Genomic DNA, 16,049 nt, shown 5'->3' on the forward strand with positions numbered 1-16,049 from the left:
GGTCACCGATCAAGCATAACATTATGACCACCTTCCTAATACGGTGTAGGTCTCCCTTGCGCCTCCAAAACAGTTGTGACTCATCAGAGAATGGACATGGGCCTTCTGAGGGTGTCCTGTGGTGTCTGGCAACAGAATGTTGTTAATAGGGGCCTTTGGGTCCCGTGGGTCGAGGGGAGGGGCCTCTGTGGATCAGGCTTGTTCCAGTGCATCCCACAGATACTTGATCAGTTGGGATCTAGTGAATTTAGAGGCCAGGTCAACACCTTGTGCTAGGTACTGTAGTTCATGTTTTTCTTTAGTTATTCCTAAACTATTTTTGTGTATGTGCCTGTGTCAGACTGCATCCTGCTGGGGATGGCTGCTGCCATCAAGGAGTGTCATTACTATGGGGTGGGGGTGCCAGGTCTGGTGTAGGTGGGTGCTACATGTCTGAGTAACATTCACACTAATGCCAGGTCCAAATGATTCCCAGCAGAACTTTGAATTGTGACAAGATGGTCAATGTTATTTACTTCTCCTGTCAGTGGTCATAATGTTATACCTGATCGGTGTATGTTAGCATGCTGGCAGCAGCCTTTAACTGGAAGCTCTGCTGTAATTGAGTACAGCCTCACAGAGTCCATATCATGACTAATTATTTATTGTGGTCTGGGTTGTTAAATGTGGTGTTATGAACATTGTACTCCCTAGGGAGTACTAATGGCTGTTAGGCTGAAGGTTTTTGTTTTCTGTTTTACATATTTTCCAAGCATATGCTGTTCTGTGGAAATGTTATCAGTCAGTGTCTCTGCTGTAGCTGCTAATGCACCCACGGGAGTCAAATGTACCCATCACTGCTAGTTTGTTAATAATAACAGCCGTGGTGGCTAGCGAGTAGTGGGTTTAATAGAAAAAAAAATAATTAGTATGCCATTGTTAATCCTTCCTCAGTTATTCATTCTGTATGGTGAAATAATTCAATGCTTATTCAACTGCTGAATTTTTTCTCTGTGTCTGTTGTCTTTTCTCTGCACTTAGACCCTAAACCTGGCGTACAGCAGCATATATAGCTCCTACAGGAACTTTGTGGGGCCCCCGCACATTAAGGTCATGTGCAGACTGCTAGGCTACCAGGGCATCGCTGTTGTGATGGAAGAACTGCTGAAGGTCGTCAAAAGCCTGGTGAGTATGACGGCAAGCAGTGCTGCTACGTAGAGGCGTCTGGTTAGAGATGGAAGACGCCACTGTGAGGGGTTTGCTAATGCCCTTCTCTTATAGCTTCAGGGCACCATCATGCAGTATGTGAAGACCCTGATGGAGGTGATGCCCAAGATTTGCAGACTTCCACGTCATGAGTATGGCTCTCCAGGTAGGTGAAACTATATACTGGGAAATTGTCCCAGTGCAAAATCCAGACCAGAGAAAAGAAAGGATTTGTGCACATTTGTCTATCACATTCTCATCAACACAATATCTCAGGAATGTCGTGAGGACGTTTCTTCAAATTTGACACCTACAGTGTATTTGCTGACTCAAGGATGAGCTGATTAGATTTGAGTTATCAAAGATTGTGACCTCACAAGATACATTTGTGTCCACAATACAGATATTCACATGCTAATTATCTATATAATAACATTTCACACATATGTCTAATGCTGACCTCAGGCTAGAGGAGTTTTAAGATCCTGCCCAATTTTCAAACTAGGTTCCACACACTTTTCATAGATATGTCCTCTCTACTTTAAAAGTGGAACACACTAAATGATTTTAAAATAGTAGCACAACACATACTATACTTATTTTGCTAGATCAGACATTGAATGCATCACCTCACGTGATCCAACAGGGAAGCGGTAGTATTCTAGCTCACATAAGGCTCAACCATTGCTTGACAAGACAGCCAGCTGCTCCGTGTCCTTGTACACTCTAATTGGTTATTGTCAGAGCACTGACGTAATCATCCAGAATCTAAATCCTTTATATAAAACATGTTCTATATTAATCTGGATGGGCGGGATAAATCTGTGAGCAGTTGGGAAGATTTAAGAGTGGATCTGTAAACACACACAACACTACCAGATAATTTGGGCCAGGCCGGATTTCTTCCTCAGTTGTTGGGAGGGGTGAATTTGGGTTAAATCGGCCTGAAGCCCTGGCAGCCAGCTTAATAGGATAAAATGAAGTGATGCCATTTTATACTCGGTTCAACTTCACTGTGACCTTGTAAACTGCAACTTTGACCGGTTGGTTAAAGCACTCCATCACCAGATGGTAATGCTTGTTTTACGTCATGCTGCAGAGATCACAGTCTGAAACAGAAACCAAGTGATCATACTGAAATCCCTTGGATTCTGTGAGTGTGTCAGGAGCAGTTTTGTCCAAAGAGCCAAATTGTGCATCTAAATTTCCATCAAATCTACATTAAACAAGACAACATGCCGGAGAATAGAGTTAGGAAGGAATTACACAATCTTCCTTAGATATCTGAGTAAGTTCGCATCACGTTGGGATGAATGTTTGAGGGCTGTTAAACATAATGTGACAGATGTTACAGAATGTCTGAATTTCTTTCTAGGGATCCTGGAGTTCTTTCACCACCAGCTGAAGGACATCGTTGAGTACGCTGAGCTGAAGACGGTGTGTTTCCAGAACCTGAGGGAAGTGGGCAATGCTCTTCTGTTCTGCCTGCTGAGCGAACAAAGTCTGGTAGGGATCAATACAAGATCAGGAAAATATGGCTTTATTTAGCAAGTAGTGCAAAAAGGATGCCTTTTTATGCACTTAGCAGTGTTTTTTTAATTTTTGCTGCATTTCTTTTTTTTTTTTTTCTAGTCGCAGGAAGAAGTTTGTGATTTGCTGCATGCTGCACCTTTCCAGAACATTCTGCCCAGAGTCCATGTCAAAGGTAGATACATTGAACATAAAGGAGTGGTTTCTTTGAGTGAGAGGACAAAATGCTTAAAATAGCTGGTGTTGTCTGTACATGTCAGTTGGCACATGTGTTCATCTCCGTTTGAAACAGCCACATTCAAAGGTGTGAAAGTCACAGTGTATTTTGAAAATGCGCAAGAAAATCAACAATGGGCCTTAGAAATCCGTTTTCGTGGCGTGCTTTGTACTTACACTCCACTGTGGTTTGTGGCACAAAACACAAAATAATAATGATGCAGTGTGTGTGTTGTGAAATCCAAATGTTCTGCTCACTATTCCACTGCTGAACTGGTTTTATAAAGGAAGAAAAAAATGAATAAATCAGTGGCATCAGAGGTACGAAGCCTGACCCTGATCAATTAAAAAAAACTCTTAAAATGGTTATTTAATTTATTTTCAGTAGTAGTATTAAATTTTATTATGCTCAAAAAAACCCCGTGTCCCTCATACCAGGATGGTTTGACCCAACCTGGTACATTCCATGTGGCCAATGGGCATCACCTGTTAATCACCGCTACCTTGAGAACTAAAACAATGGAGTCGTGGTTAAAGCGTAGCGGCAATGCTGATGAAAACATGGAAGCAGAAGTGCCAAAGAAGGTGAAGCCAGAACCGGCAAATTCTGGCAGTATACATAGGAATATGTTTTGGTGGGATTTACGTCTACGAGCTGCAACCCGCCCATTCCATTGTGTTTTCTCTGCGGGGGGAAATAAGCCAACACAGTAAGAAACCTGAGATATTTTTTTTTAAGAGGAAACTTTCAGAATTCATATCATCTCAAGACAAGATGCGGAAAGCCGCCACATGATCAGCCAAAGCCCTGGAGGCCTCTTTATGCGGTGTCTTTGCTCGTAGCTAAAGCCAATAAACCATTCACCGTGTATGAGGACCTGCTCCTTCCTGCCGCTGTTGTGCTAGCGGACACCATGCTGGACACCATGCTGCCTTTGTCAGAGTTGATCAAATGGGAATGGATATTGTCAAGAAAGTTATGGAAAAACTTAATCACACACTGATGCTACTTGATACTTACGCTGCTTTTCTCTGATTAAGAGGTACATCACCAGAACCACTGCTCTAGGAGAAGCTCATTTCAGCCTCTTGTATTCACAAACCTCCTTCTTTCCATTACTGCTCAAAGCTCATGATTACAGGTTAGAGCTGGAACACTGATTGACTTGAAAGCTTTGCCTGGCAGGCTCTGCGTTGAACCTCTTGGCCTGTCAGTCTCTTGTTCAGTTTTTACCCTCACCCTTGGGAAAGACTCTGAGAGACGGCGCCCAGCTTCTTTTGAATATTATTTAACCAAACTGTTAAAGTGGGATACATGCGGTCTACTTTCTTTTTAGAAAATGTTAAAAGAATTTCTTCATGTGTGCAGTGTAGTTTTTACCAAACATTAAAATCAAGCAGCAGTCATGTATTTGTTTGGTGCTGTAGCGTCTGTGACCGTTATGGCTACACAATATTTATAAATGGATCAGCTGATTGTTTGCTTGTGGCATTTGTTTGACAGAAAGTTAAGCATATAATACCACAACTTATGCTTGTCTTTTTCTCTCTGTGAAGAGGGGGAACGCCTGGATGCCAAGATGAAGCGCTTGGAAGCCAAATACACAGCTCTGCATATGGTTCCCCTGATAGAGCGCCTTGGCACTCCACAGGTAGGACCAGTCTGAGAAGCCAAGATGGGAAGTTGTCATTACTGCATTCACAGCATTGTTATAGCCTGCTCTGAATGAAAGCCATTGACCAAGTTATGTGAATATCGATTTTATGTGACCTTAGTCCTCCTATGTGTCTATTGTCCCACTTCTCTTTCAGCAAATAGCCATTGCTCGTGAGGGCGACCTTCTGACCAAAGAGAGACTGTGCTGCGGTTTGTCCATGTTCGAGGTCATCCTCACGCGCGTGCGAGGCTTCTTGGACGACGCCATCTGGCGTGGGCCGCTGCCCAGCAACGGCGTGATGCATGTGGACGAGTGCGTGGAGTTCCACCGCCTCTGGAGTGCCATGCAGTTTGTGTACTGCATCCCCGTGGGAGCCCACGAGTTCACAGTGGAGTGAGTGCAGCGGCACACACATCCGTAACCTCTCACTGAGTGACATTTAAACTCCCACGTTTATGCTCATGTACCTCATCCCTGTTCTCCAGGCAGTGCTTTGGAGATGGCCTCCACTGGGCGGGCTGCATGATCATTGCCCTCCTGGGACAACAGAGACGCTTCGACATCCTCGACTTCAGCTATCACCTGCTCAAGGTGCAGAAGCACGATGGCAAGGATGAGGTCATCAAGAGTGTGGTGAGTTGGAGGGACAAATGGTAAACTGTCAAATAAATGACAAACTTAATATAGACAGAATGTGTCTGTGGGGACTTTGTCTCTGTCAATATATAATATAACCAGTAATACTGTTCAGAAACACAGGAAGAACTTGCCAGATGTTTACCCACTGAGTTCACAGCTAATAATAATTTTAATTTTAATTTGTGGGGAGCTGTGGAGTAGTGATTAGAGGCGCAGCTTGGGCCCGAGGGGTCCCAGGTACACCTCCCGCCGTGTCCATGGCTGAGGTGCCCTGAGCAAGCATCTAACCCCCAATTGGCAGATCAGCTGAAAGCCGAATGAACTAGTTAATGTGTCTGTTGTCACAATGCCAGGGCAGGTTTGTGTTATTTAAAAAAAGGGTGCAAAACACCTGCAAATTTAAGCTGAGTCGGACTGAATCATTTAGAAATCTGCCAGTCACCAGTATATTGCCTTCAGTGTGATTTTAATATGGAGTAGGAGAGGGAAAATGAAATGAAAGCCAAACATATCAGCTACTGTGCAGGTGGACTGTTGGGATTTATTTATTTGACAAAAAAGGCCTCGATATTCTGAGAGTGAAATGTTGGCAGGTATGGATATCACTATAATACTATATGATGGGAACTGTCAGTCTGCCAGACTAACCTTCACTCTTATCTGGACTGAAAGCACAGATAAAACTGCTGTTGCAGCGGCCGAGTCTGAATGGAGCCACTGTCCAGTCTTACTGCCCATTACTTTACTGTCGAGAAACAAGAGGCCAAGCGAGGCAGTAATCTGCCAAACGGAAACATCATTTCACTGTGAAGAAGAAGAAGAAGAGCATGACATTAGTCTTTTTGTGTACAAGATTTTACTCACTAAACCCCAGTGTGACCAAAATGAGCAGTATTTCTCATTATTTTAACTTAGAGGTTTTTTTTGCAGTGCTACTACTTTGTAGTGCTACTCTCCAAACACATTTATTAGCAGCTGTTGTTTTTCACCTGTTTCGACTCAGAGATGATGAATTGTTCTGGTAATTGTAAACACTCTAATTAGTCTGAGTTTATATCCAATTCAAGACATCCATTCTTCGGTGTGTTATACGTTCCAGTGACTGCAAGAATAACAGGAGCATGCAACATTAAGTCATCTGTGCATCACATTTCTGTCTTCTTCTGTTCTGCTGTAGTTTAGTCATCACATACTCTCAACATAATCTCTTGAGTGCCGGTGCCAATTCAAAGCAGGACGCAGATCTATGCCAAATGTATTCTGCAGCTTATATAACCGACTCATTTATGTCAAACTCGGTTAATTACTAAATTATGCATTTTTGAAAAGCCTTTACAGTGTTAGAAATCCACCAACACAGCAAAAGAAAACAGTCAGGGGTCCCTTCAGGGTGTACAGAACATTGTATGAACGGCACTAATGGGATAGAGGGCACAGGAAAAATATCAGAAGCATGATTCACTGTGTTATAAATGTGAAAATATTTCCAACCTTAAGAAAATTGCTTTAAATTGTTTTTAAAAAGGAGGAAGATTAAATGTATCGGGGCAACAAAAGGAAAGTATGGTTTGACCAGTGTATAGTCCTCCATAACCTTATATTTCAAAAAGGAGTTTAAAAGGAGCATGTTAATTAGTGAGCTTTATAATAGCTGGCAGGTGGATTTTACTTTGAACAGAGCCTAGTCCTTCTTGTTGCCAAGGCTGAGCTAACCATTCATAGGCTGTACCTTTATATTTTGATTACAAATATGAAAGTGGCATTAACATCATCTCACTGTTGGCAAGACAACAAGTTTTACCAAAACACGTAATTCATCTTTCTCTATGAAATTACACCCACCCCCCACACACACAGTATAATGTCTAACATGTCTTGTTAAACTACCGAAATATTAAATCTTTAATCCCTAGACTCACTGCATTCTTGTGTTTGGTTTCCTTTTAGCCCCTGAAGAAGATGGTGGACAGAATCCGCAAATTCCAAGTCCTCAACGACGAGATCTTTGCCATCCTGAACAAGTACATGAAGTCTGGAGACGGAGAGAACATGCCGGTGGAGCACGTCCGGTGCTTCCAGCCACCCATACACCAGTCACTGGCCAGCAGCTGAGGCGCTCCCGCTGCGGACCAGCGTCAAGTTCCAAACACTGTCAGCATTGCCAGACTATCCACAACTATTACCCCTTGTTTCCTTTAGGTCTTTACTAGCAACGGACCATTAAATGTTATAAGTTGGGCCACATTTTTGTCACAATGTTATTATTATTATTTTTTTTGTATTCACTTGTGCCTTATCAGAGAAGAATAGATACTTCCCCTTTTTGGATTGACTATTCTATGTTTTATACTTTGCAGAAAGCTTTAGATCAGGGAAAGGAGATGTGTTTTATCAGGTAAGTATTTAAGGGTTTGCAGTGGTGGAGTATTAAGGGTGAACAGTAGCGTATTTTAAGTGAGGGTGAAAGTAAATTAGTATTTTCTACACTGTTGAACATGCATGCTAAACATTTTAAAGGAAATTAACAAAGCTTATAACCATGTTAATCATTTATTCACTGTGCCTTGTTTCAAATGTTTTAATCATTTTAATTCAATAAATATGTAACAAATCTGTTGGTTCATCTCGAGAGCTTTTCATGTAAAAACTACAAAATAAAAGTTCAGAATGACCCTCAACAAAAACTGTTACTTTCAAGTATCACGAAAATCCAAATTATAGTGAATGTCCTATCAAATGTAGTCATTGTCAGCTGGACCTCATATAGAATATATATATTAAAACTTTATCTTTTTGATTTATAGAAAGTAAGTCAGTGCATGAATATTCATGTACATATAACAAAACGTCTCTTTAAAAAACGTATTTACACCGCTACAGAGGAATGAAATTAAGTTCAAACTGTAACTGAATATGACCATGTCATATTCTGGGAAAAGTAAGGCAAATTAAACATTAAATACAATCCACTGGTCTGTCCAAGTCACTCTCCCCACACAGCTGATTGTCTTATTGTTTTCATACACCATGGCTGAGTCAGCTTGGGGCTGAAAAAAACCTTCCTTAATGATCCAAAGAGGAAGTCATTGCTCCATTTCTTCTAGAGATGCTATCGAAAGGCAAACCCATTTCTCTGTCCTCCATGTCCTCTGTGGTCTCATTATGTAGCAGTTCATAGTTGCTGTGGGAAGCCACACCGTTGGCCGAAGGAGAACCCCGTTCTTCCTTCTTCATGGACACGGCGAGAGTGGCCAAGCTAACGCTAACGTCTTTAAAGGCGTGGAGCAGGAAGATACCCACAATGATTGTGAGGAAGCCACTGAGGGTACCGATCACGTCGTCCGCGCCCATGTGCTCCCACTCTTTGAAGAGGATGGCGGAGCACGTGAGCACAGACGTGGTGAAGAACACATAGTAGATAGGAGTCACCAGGGAGGTGTTGAATATGTCCAGAGCCTTGTTCAAGTAGTTGATCTGTGTGCTCACACAGGCCACCAGGCCCAAAAGCAAGATCCAGGCTAGTGGGTATCTCACTACGTTCTTCCCAGCGATTGCTTCTTTGATGGCGATGCCCAGTCCTTTGACACAGGACACCGATAGCGCCCCAATTACTGAGCAGATGGTGATGTAGACAAGGATATTGGTCTGACCGTGACGGGGACCCACAACAAATATGAAGATGAGAGCCGTGATGATGACGAGAGTGGCAAAGACGAAAAACCCTATGAAAGAGAAAGGCAAGGAGTGTTTAGTTTGATCATTGTTGGCCTTTAATCATGAATCATAAGCACTATTCTGGTGGGCGATGAACACTGATATAAAGTATCTTCATTATCCCTAATAATACTTTTATTATCATCACATAACATGTTAATTATTAAGTGAATGTAAGAGGGTATTTTGTTACAGGAAATATTTCTTAAGTACCTGGGTCAACCAGCTTCTTGGCCATATGCTCGAGGCTACTGATCTCTTCCTCCTGTGGCGCATGAATGACCATGGTGGTGGAGCCCAGGATGCTGAGCAGGCAGCCGAGCTTCCCGTGCAGGTTTAACCGCTCTGTCAGGAAGTACGACGACAGCACCGCACTGCAACAACATCGACGGTCAGACAGTCACTCGACACCACAGATCCGATCGCAAACAAGGGGAAAATGCCAATTTATACATGGTTCAAATGTCCAGTTCACACAATGAGTCATCTGTACCTGACGAGCACGCTGAGGGCTCCCAGCGGTGTGACCAGTGTCGCAGGAGCGAAGGCATACGCTGCAAAGTTGGCTGCTTCCCCAGCCCCCACTGTAAAAGGTTAAGACACGCCGAGTTAATTGCCACATTCGGAAGAAATGCTGAAATGGAGGCAGACATGTAAACACAGCAATACTGTCTGAGGCTTACAGAGTGTTGCAACAATATTAAGTACAATAACAACTTCACCAACTAAGCTTGAGATTGGAAAAAATCTGAACGTCTGAATCAAAACTGAGTTACAGCTGGACAAAAACTAAATACAGAGTGTAAGCACTTACTTGACAGTAGACCAGCCCACCATAGCCATTCTTTTAGATACGCATGACCACCCTGGCCTGAAAAACAGAAGGTGAATCAGGTCATTTAAATGACACTTGCATGTAAGCAAATTATGAATTATGTAACTACAAGTCATGCTGCTGCATCAGATTTGAGCTGAAAGTCAAGGGAACTGTCGAAGTCAATGATTGCTAGGTGTTAAAAGGACACACATCTCACACACACTCACACACTCTCACACACACACACACACACACACACACTAATCAGGAGAGCAGAACCAGACAAGCCTGAAATGGTCTAAGCAGGTTGAGCCGTCAGGACTGGTTTGACGTCTCAGCTGGCTTTCGGCATGTCACAGTTAGAACAAGGAGTGCCTCAACATGGCTGACAGTTGAACAGCGAGTCCCCTGAGAAAAGCTGCCATGTGCATCAGACAGAACTCAGAAAAGGTCAGTACCCGCCCGCATCGATCCCTTCTTAGCCAGCCTCAGAAGTCCCTTCTTCTTGAGGATGAAACTGCCCCCGATGAAGATGCTGGAGCTGATGGCCAATCCCAGGCCGATGTAAAAGTCATACTTCCCCCTGTCCTGACCCATGTTGAGGCTGGATGAGTTGGTGTGGTCTGTCACATTTACGACCAAACAGCTGAGACGCTGACCAGCAGTGCAGTTGTGGTCAGCCCAGACACCTGAGAGCAGAGGACGGGGAAAGACAACATAAGCTGCCGTGAAACGAGAGTGGGGTGTTTAACAACAACATCACCATCATCACAACAACAAGGACCTACCGTTTCCACAGGAGACCTTACAAACCGGAAAACCATCGTTTGATGAGTTGGTAGTATCCATGAGAGAATCAGCACATTAAGGACCGACTAGTTTTAACTGCTGCCTGGTCTCCATACAAACACAGTATGGAAGGAGTGACTACTGAACAACTAACCGGTTATCTGGGTTTTGCTGTCACTTAAAAGCATTGTGCAACACAGGCAGCACCTGCTATGTAAATAACTTCTCAGGAATTCAGGAAGTGACACACCATTGAGGTTAATGTGAGCCTGCTAGGTGTAGCCCTCAGGTTTATGTCTATTCACGTGGTTGGTTTGATAATTGCCAGTTTATTACTCGGCAGTAAACTGTTCCGAGTTCTACCTGGACAGCAGTTGCGGCGTGCAGTACACTTACGTAGTTTCAAAGTGCTTAATTGCCGGTAATCACACCCCTCGCTCGCCACGTTAGCTAACATTAGCGCGTCGGCTAGCTGGTCGGCTAGCCAAGTCCGTTAGCGTTAACGGAGACTCTAAGGTGTGCTAGGTTGGAGGAGTCGTAAGGTTAGTTTCATACCTGCTCGGAGATGGCTGCTTTGCCCAGCGAGATGAAGAAAGTAGCAGCAGCAGTAGTAGCAGTAGCAGCAGCAGCAGCAGCAGCAGCTCGGAGGGTGGCTAGTAACTAGCCCGCTTCCTGACTCTGTGGACAACCATCACATAGTGCTCCCTCCCTCCACGTTCATCCAGCACCAACACCGACCGCTTGACGACTGCCGCACTGCGAGGCTCTTCTTCTGCTTATCAGGGGGAAGTGGTCATTGGACTGTGTGCCCTCCGCAGGCTGAACTCCAGCACCACACGGATCAGTTACCGACTCAATGGAAACTTTACACTTAACCACGACGAGGGGAGGAGAACTACTCCGGTGTTTCACTTAAAGTAGCCACGCCACTATTTAGAAAAAATAATAATAATAATAATAATAAAAAATACCAAAGTGAAAATGTAGACTATTAATGTATAAAAGTATCCATTACACACCAACAATGGCTCTGTCAGTGTCGTATTTGTACATAATATTGTATTAGTATTACTAATGCATTAACATGTATGGGACCATTTACATTTAGTATCAGACTGAAACAGACCTATTAATAGTTACTTTCCTCATACTGTATCAGTTTATTGCCCTTTACACCATTTATTGTGTCATGATGCGGTTTTGAAATCTGCTGCAGTAACATAAATATAGTGGAATAAAGTACTGAAGTGCAATTCAGTACAATGTGTGAGTGACGTTACTTTACAGTTCGGATCACAAAGTTTTATTGGAGTAATGACTTGGGATTGTATTATAAAAACACAACAACAAAAAATAATACATACATACATACATACATACATAATAAATAGAGACCATGGCACTAGAACAACCAAAATGTGTGTGAAATTAGTTTAATGACAGTATGAAAATCACGTTTTACAAAATCAACCGAAAGAGACATTTGTGCAGACCTGCTTAATGTGTAACATCAGCAGGTGTCGCTCGGAGAAGATGGTAGTTTCCGATTCAGCTTCAAAATCTTGAAAGCATATTAAACTCTGAGCTGAGACATTTTTTTTAATACCCAAGTCTCTCATAGAGCTTGTAAACATAATTTCCAAATGGATGACATTATAATGAAAATAATTACACATTTATGACTCATTTCCACATATAATATCCCAGCAAAACTGCTGGTGGTCACATAACAAGTGGAATATGTTTGATATCAAGCTTTTCAAATCCCTTCATAAGGCAAAACAGTTGCCGTTGATACTCATCTTCAATACAACTCTAAAGAGACGGATCCTGAAATGACCCTGAATAATTCACAGGCACTGAATAAGTCAAAGTGTAGGTGATTCTACACTGAGACTGTCTGGCACGGGGACAAAGGGAGAACCATTAAGGCTCATATTAATACCCTGAGGGCAGCACACGAGAAGAGTGTAAGAGTTTTTTTTTTTTTAAACCATCAACATGATGTTGACATGTCAACAGTTAGTCTCTGGGCCATGTTTGCTGTTAAAAGGTCCCTGGAATGAAACATAAGTTCTGCAATGCTGACAATTATATTCATGAGTATTAATGATTTAAGCAGGAATGATCAAGGAACAAATATAATAACAACACTATCATGCGTTTACATTAAATGATTTTTGTTACTGCAAAGAAATTCAAGTTAAGTTGCACTCGTTATAAATATACCATAGCTTTGGTCATTTAAGATGGAGGTAGTACAATACAAATCAAGTACTGAGCATTTGTTAAAAGAAATTCAGTGTAGCCCAAAAGTCACATAATATGAGGACGTCTCAATCAGTCCATCTTTTCCTGTGCCCCCTTCTTTTTCCAAGAAATTAAAGCCTCTTGGGAAATGCGGAGTAGAACGACCCCTACACACACTATTGTTAAACCACAAAGCATGGCAAGGCTGTCAATTAAAGTTAGTGCAGTCCACTCCTTGAAGAGAAGAGCAGAGGCAAGAATCACAGTGGACGTGAACGCCACATAGTATATTGCTTCAAATATGTTGGAGCTGAAACACTCGAGGGCCTTATTGATGAAGAAGAACTGGATCAGGATGCTGACAGCCAGCGTCCCCAGCAAGCCAAGGAAGAGAGCTAGGGCTCTGCTGCTCACCGGCCCTTCGCCAAACACGTCCGGGGCCACCAGGCCGAGTCCTTTGCTGCTTGGAACGGTGAAGTTTCCCAGGAGGGAACAAATGGCCACATACACCATGACGTTTGATGTGCCATGAGCTGGAGCAATCCACACGATGAGAGTGATCAGCAGCAGCACCACCAAGAGGGAGTAACTTACAAACACTGCAAGATGAGAAAGTAAACGTTCAGTGATACATGCACTTAAATCACATCACCCTGGAAGTGTTACTCTTATTTTAGAAGAGAAAAATAACTCATAAAAAGTTGTTGACTTTCATTGAGGAACTTGATAGCGTCTTTTTTTTTTTTTTTTTAACAACTTGCCGCTTTTTACTGCCACACTTTCCCCTCCACGCCGTACTTTATCTTTATGATTATATAAGACATGTTTATGAGTTGCCATTGTAATTTAACTTTATCACCTGGGTCCAATAGCCTCTCCTCTAGCTCCAGCCGTGTAGTCGCCTCTGCTTTAGGGGCATGAATGATAAGCACAACGGAGCCACAGCAACATAATACACAGCCGAGCTTCCCCAGGATATTTAAATGCTCTTCCAAGATCCACGAAGCCAAGACAGCCCTGCAACACACAAAACAGCATCTTGAAATGTATGAATACTATTTTATCTCTTGTTTCTGCGCTGCTGCCCTTATCAGATTTCAAATGACTCATAGTGTCATGACTCAGTCTCATAACATGGAAATGGTTTATAGAGATTCAAACTGTATTTTCAAAATGAGGCATTCTTATATTATCAAATGCAGCAAAAAGATCACTAATCAACCTCAGGTAACGAAGCTGTCTGATCTAATCTGTTGGGAACCATACACTGCATGATAAAAGAGCTGGGAACTTATTATGCCCCAGTAAAAATCTGCAGGGCCAATCACATTGTTTGGTTGGGCTTTGTGTGGTGAGTGAGTAATCACCCGAGCGCTGTGGAGCTGAATTTGTTTACACCAAAAATGTAGGACTATCCAGTTACACTCTCATAGAGCTTGTAAACATATTAATTTCCAAATGGATGACATTATAATGAAAATAATTACACATTTATGACTCATTTCCACATATAATGTCACAGAAATGTAGGACTATCCAGTTACACATAGAGGTATTTATTTTATGTATCTGCTGAAACACGCCCCATATTGAAATCCAAATGGCATGTCACCTGACTCATATTCTGATAAGAATTGATAGAGTATGAACTCACTATTCAAAACCTGTAATTAACTGTGTGAGTACAGCTACAGTGTGTTGCTCTAAGCAAAGGTAAAAAAAAGAAAGAAAAATGACTCACCCAAATAACACTCCAAGGGCTCCTAGTGGTGTCACAACCACAGCCGGGGCCACGTTGTATGCCAAGAAATTTCCAATTTGACCAATAATCACTAAAGAGATTCATGTGGGAACATTTCTGGATCAGATTTTTAAATGAAGCTCACACACAGCCATAGTACAGTCAACCTCCCCTTGCCCCACACCCCCATACTCACATACCAGAGACTCTTGGTTGTTTTTGGTTGTTTTTATTTATTACCCATTCTACCTTGGCTATAACTTGGAAATACATATTCCCTGTAACTACTGTTTACTGTTTAAATTTGCACTTTAGTCACTTTACTTAAACAGTCTGTTTACATTCTCCATGGACATTTTGGATAGTCATAACATTTATGGCATGGTAACTTGTATATGTATTTTGTATCTCGTTCTGTTTCTCTTTTTCTGCACCTTAAAATGTCTGTACTTGCACGTTAAGCTGCTCACTTGTGCCTTAAATTGCCTCCGGGGGACAAATAAAGTTTTCTGAATCTGAATCTGAATGAACAAAACAAAGCAGAAGCCGACAGATGGGGCTATACTCACTGCACAGTGTGCCGCTCCACCACACCGCATCAGTAAGGTACGAGCCTCCTGTGGGAATCACAAAGAAGGCTTTCAACATAATAATACAATGTATTGGTAATTTCCACTTCTACGTATGTGGACATTGTCCAAGAAACGTCTATAATTAGGGATGTCCCGATCCGATCACGTGATCGGAAATCGGGGTCGATCACGTGGTTTCAGACTCGATCGGAATCGGACGTTACATCCCGATCAGGGATCGAATATATATATATATATATATATATTTATATTTATTCTCATTATTTTTTTTATCAGATCTATAATATTTCAAAACAAATGGGAAAAATAACAGCTTAGTTGCTGTTATGTGGTGGTACAGAGTCAGGCCGTCTCAACTCCACACAGAAACAACGTATGCGGCATGACGTCACTTTGCTGGACGTAAAGGAAGCAGAACACGGCAGCAACTTCAAGCTAGTGGCGCTTTTTTTTTCTTTTTTTTATTACTTGATTATTTTATTGTTCAAACTACCTCACAGAAGTGTTCTGTTGTGTTGATATCATAGATTGATAAAATAAAAAATCAGGGATATCCTGGATCTGTTTCTTCGCTGTTCTTCCTTTTTTTTAATGTGGCTACTGTAGAAGTATCAAATGACTCGGACTCGGATTCGGGGGGGCAAAAAAACCTGATCGGGACATCCCTATCTATAATCATCTTATTATCTGCTTTTCAGCCTACCTCTGTCGTGGGACCGTAGTATTCCCTTTTTCTGTAGCACAAATGTCGACCCATTGATGAAACTTGATATCACAGCTATTATTATTCCGACATTTTGAGACGAACCGTCACGTAGCTCTGTGTCAGTAGACATTGTTGTGTCTATTATCTTCTACATATGTAACTAGGCTATTTCCTCTAAGTTTGCCCGGGCCACAGCGTCACCCACCGGTCT

The 16,049-nt window shown here is 42.2% G+C and overlaps 3 protein-coding genes across 5 annotated transcripts in view; 1 reads left to right on the top strand and 2 right to left on the bottom strand.

Annotated features, from left to right (window-relative positions):
- cyfip1 (cytoplasmic FMR1 interacting protein 1) overlaps nt 1–7,841 on the top strand; it is a 32,791-nt gene extending 24,950 nt beyond the window's left edge. For both annotated transcript variants that reach the window (XM_084548283.1, XM_084548284.1), the window contains exons 24-31: nt 1,021–1,164; nt 1,261–1,351; nt 2,561–2,691; nt 2,818–2,890; nt 4,489–4,583; nt 4,744–4,982; nt 5,075–5,222; nt 7,176–7,841. In XM_084548283.1, the coding sequence (XP_084404409.1) occupies nt 1,021–1,164; nt 1,261–1,351; nt 2,561–2,691; nt 2,818–2,890; nt 4,489–4,583; nt 4,744–4,982; nt 5,075–5,222; nt 7,176–7,340 (1,086 nt within the window). In that variant the 3' untranslated portion in view covers nt 7,341–7,841. The remainder of the gene's footprint in view (nt 1–1,020; nt 1,165–1,260; nt 1,352–2,560; nt 2,692–2,817; nt 2,891–4,488; nt 4,584–4,743; nt 4,983–5,074; nt 5,223–7,175) is intronic.
- nipa2 (NIPA magnesium transporter 2) lies at nt 7,766–11,475 on the bottom strand. Of its 2 annotated transcripts, none has more exons than XM_084548286.1 (6): nt 11,104–11,475; nt 10,218–10,448; nt 9,757–9,813; nt 9,436–9,526; nt 9,156–9,316; nt 7,766–8,950 (listed from the first exon to the last, which is right to left on the bottom strand). In XM_084548286.1, exons 2-6 carry the CDS (start codon nt 10,354–10,356, stop codon nt 8,292–8,294), a joined length of 1,107 nt encoding a protein of 368 aa, XP_084404412.1. In that variant the 5' UTR covers nt 10,357–10,448; nt 11,104–11,475; the 3' UTR covers nt 7,766–8,291. The 2 variants fall into 2 exon arrangements, with proteins under 2 accessions (XP_084404412.1, XP_084404411.1); XM_084548285.1 differs by lacking the exon at nt 11,104–11,475 and adding an exon at nt 10,548–11,076.
- A 460-nt stretch (nt 11,476–11,935) lies between these two features.
- nipa1 (NIPA magnesium transporter 1) lies at nt 11,936–15,968 on the bottom strand (the record flags this gene model as incomplete). Its single annotated transcript, XM_084548287.1, has 5 exons — nt 11,936–13,397; nt 13,658–13,815; nt 14,540–14,630; nt 15,109–15,156; nt 15,836–15,968. 5 exons carry the CDS (start codon nt 15,966–15,968, stop codon nt 12,889–12,891), a joined length of 939 nt encoding a protein of 312 aa, XP_084404413.1. The 3' UTR covers nt 11,936–12,888.
- Between the last annotated feature and the right edge of the window lie 81 nt (nt 15,969–16,049).

The sequence above is a fragment of the Chelon labrosus genome (assembly GCF_963514085.1).
Source record: "Chelon labrosus genome assembly, chromosome: 7".
In the NCBI taxonomy this organism is placed as follows: Eukaryota; Metazoa; Chordata; class Actinopteri; order Mugiliformes; family Mugilidae; genus Chelon; species Chelon labrosus.

Excerpts from the sequence above, each read along its gene's own strand:
- nipa2 (XM_084548285.1), bottom strand. The coding sequence starts at position 10,608 with ATGGATACTACCAACTCATCAAACGATGGTTTTCCGGTTTGTAAGGTC. Across the intron at positions 10,449-10,547 it reads TAAGGTCTCCTGTGGAAACG|GTGTCTGGGCTGACCACAAC; the intron begins GTAGGTCCTTGT and ends CTCTGCTCTCAG. Across the intron at positions 9,814-10,217 it reads GAAGGGATCGATGCGGGCGG|GCCAGGGTGGTCATGCGTAT; the intron begins GTACTGACCTTT and ends TCTGTTTTTCAG.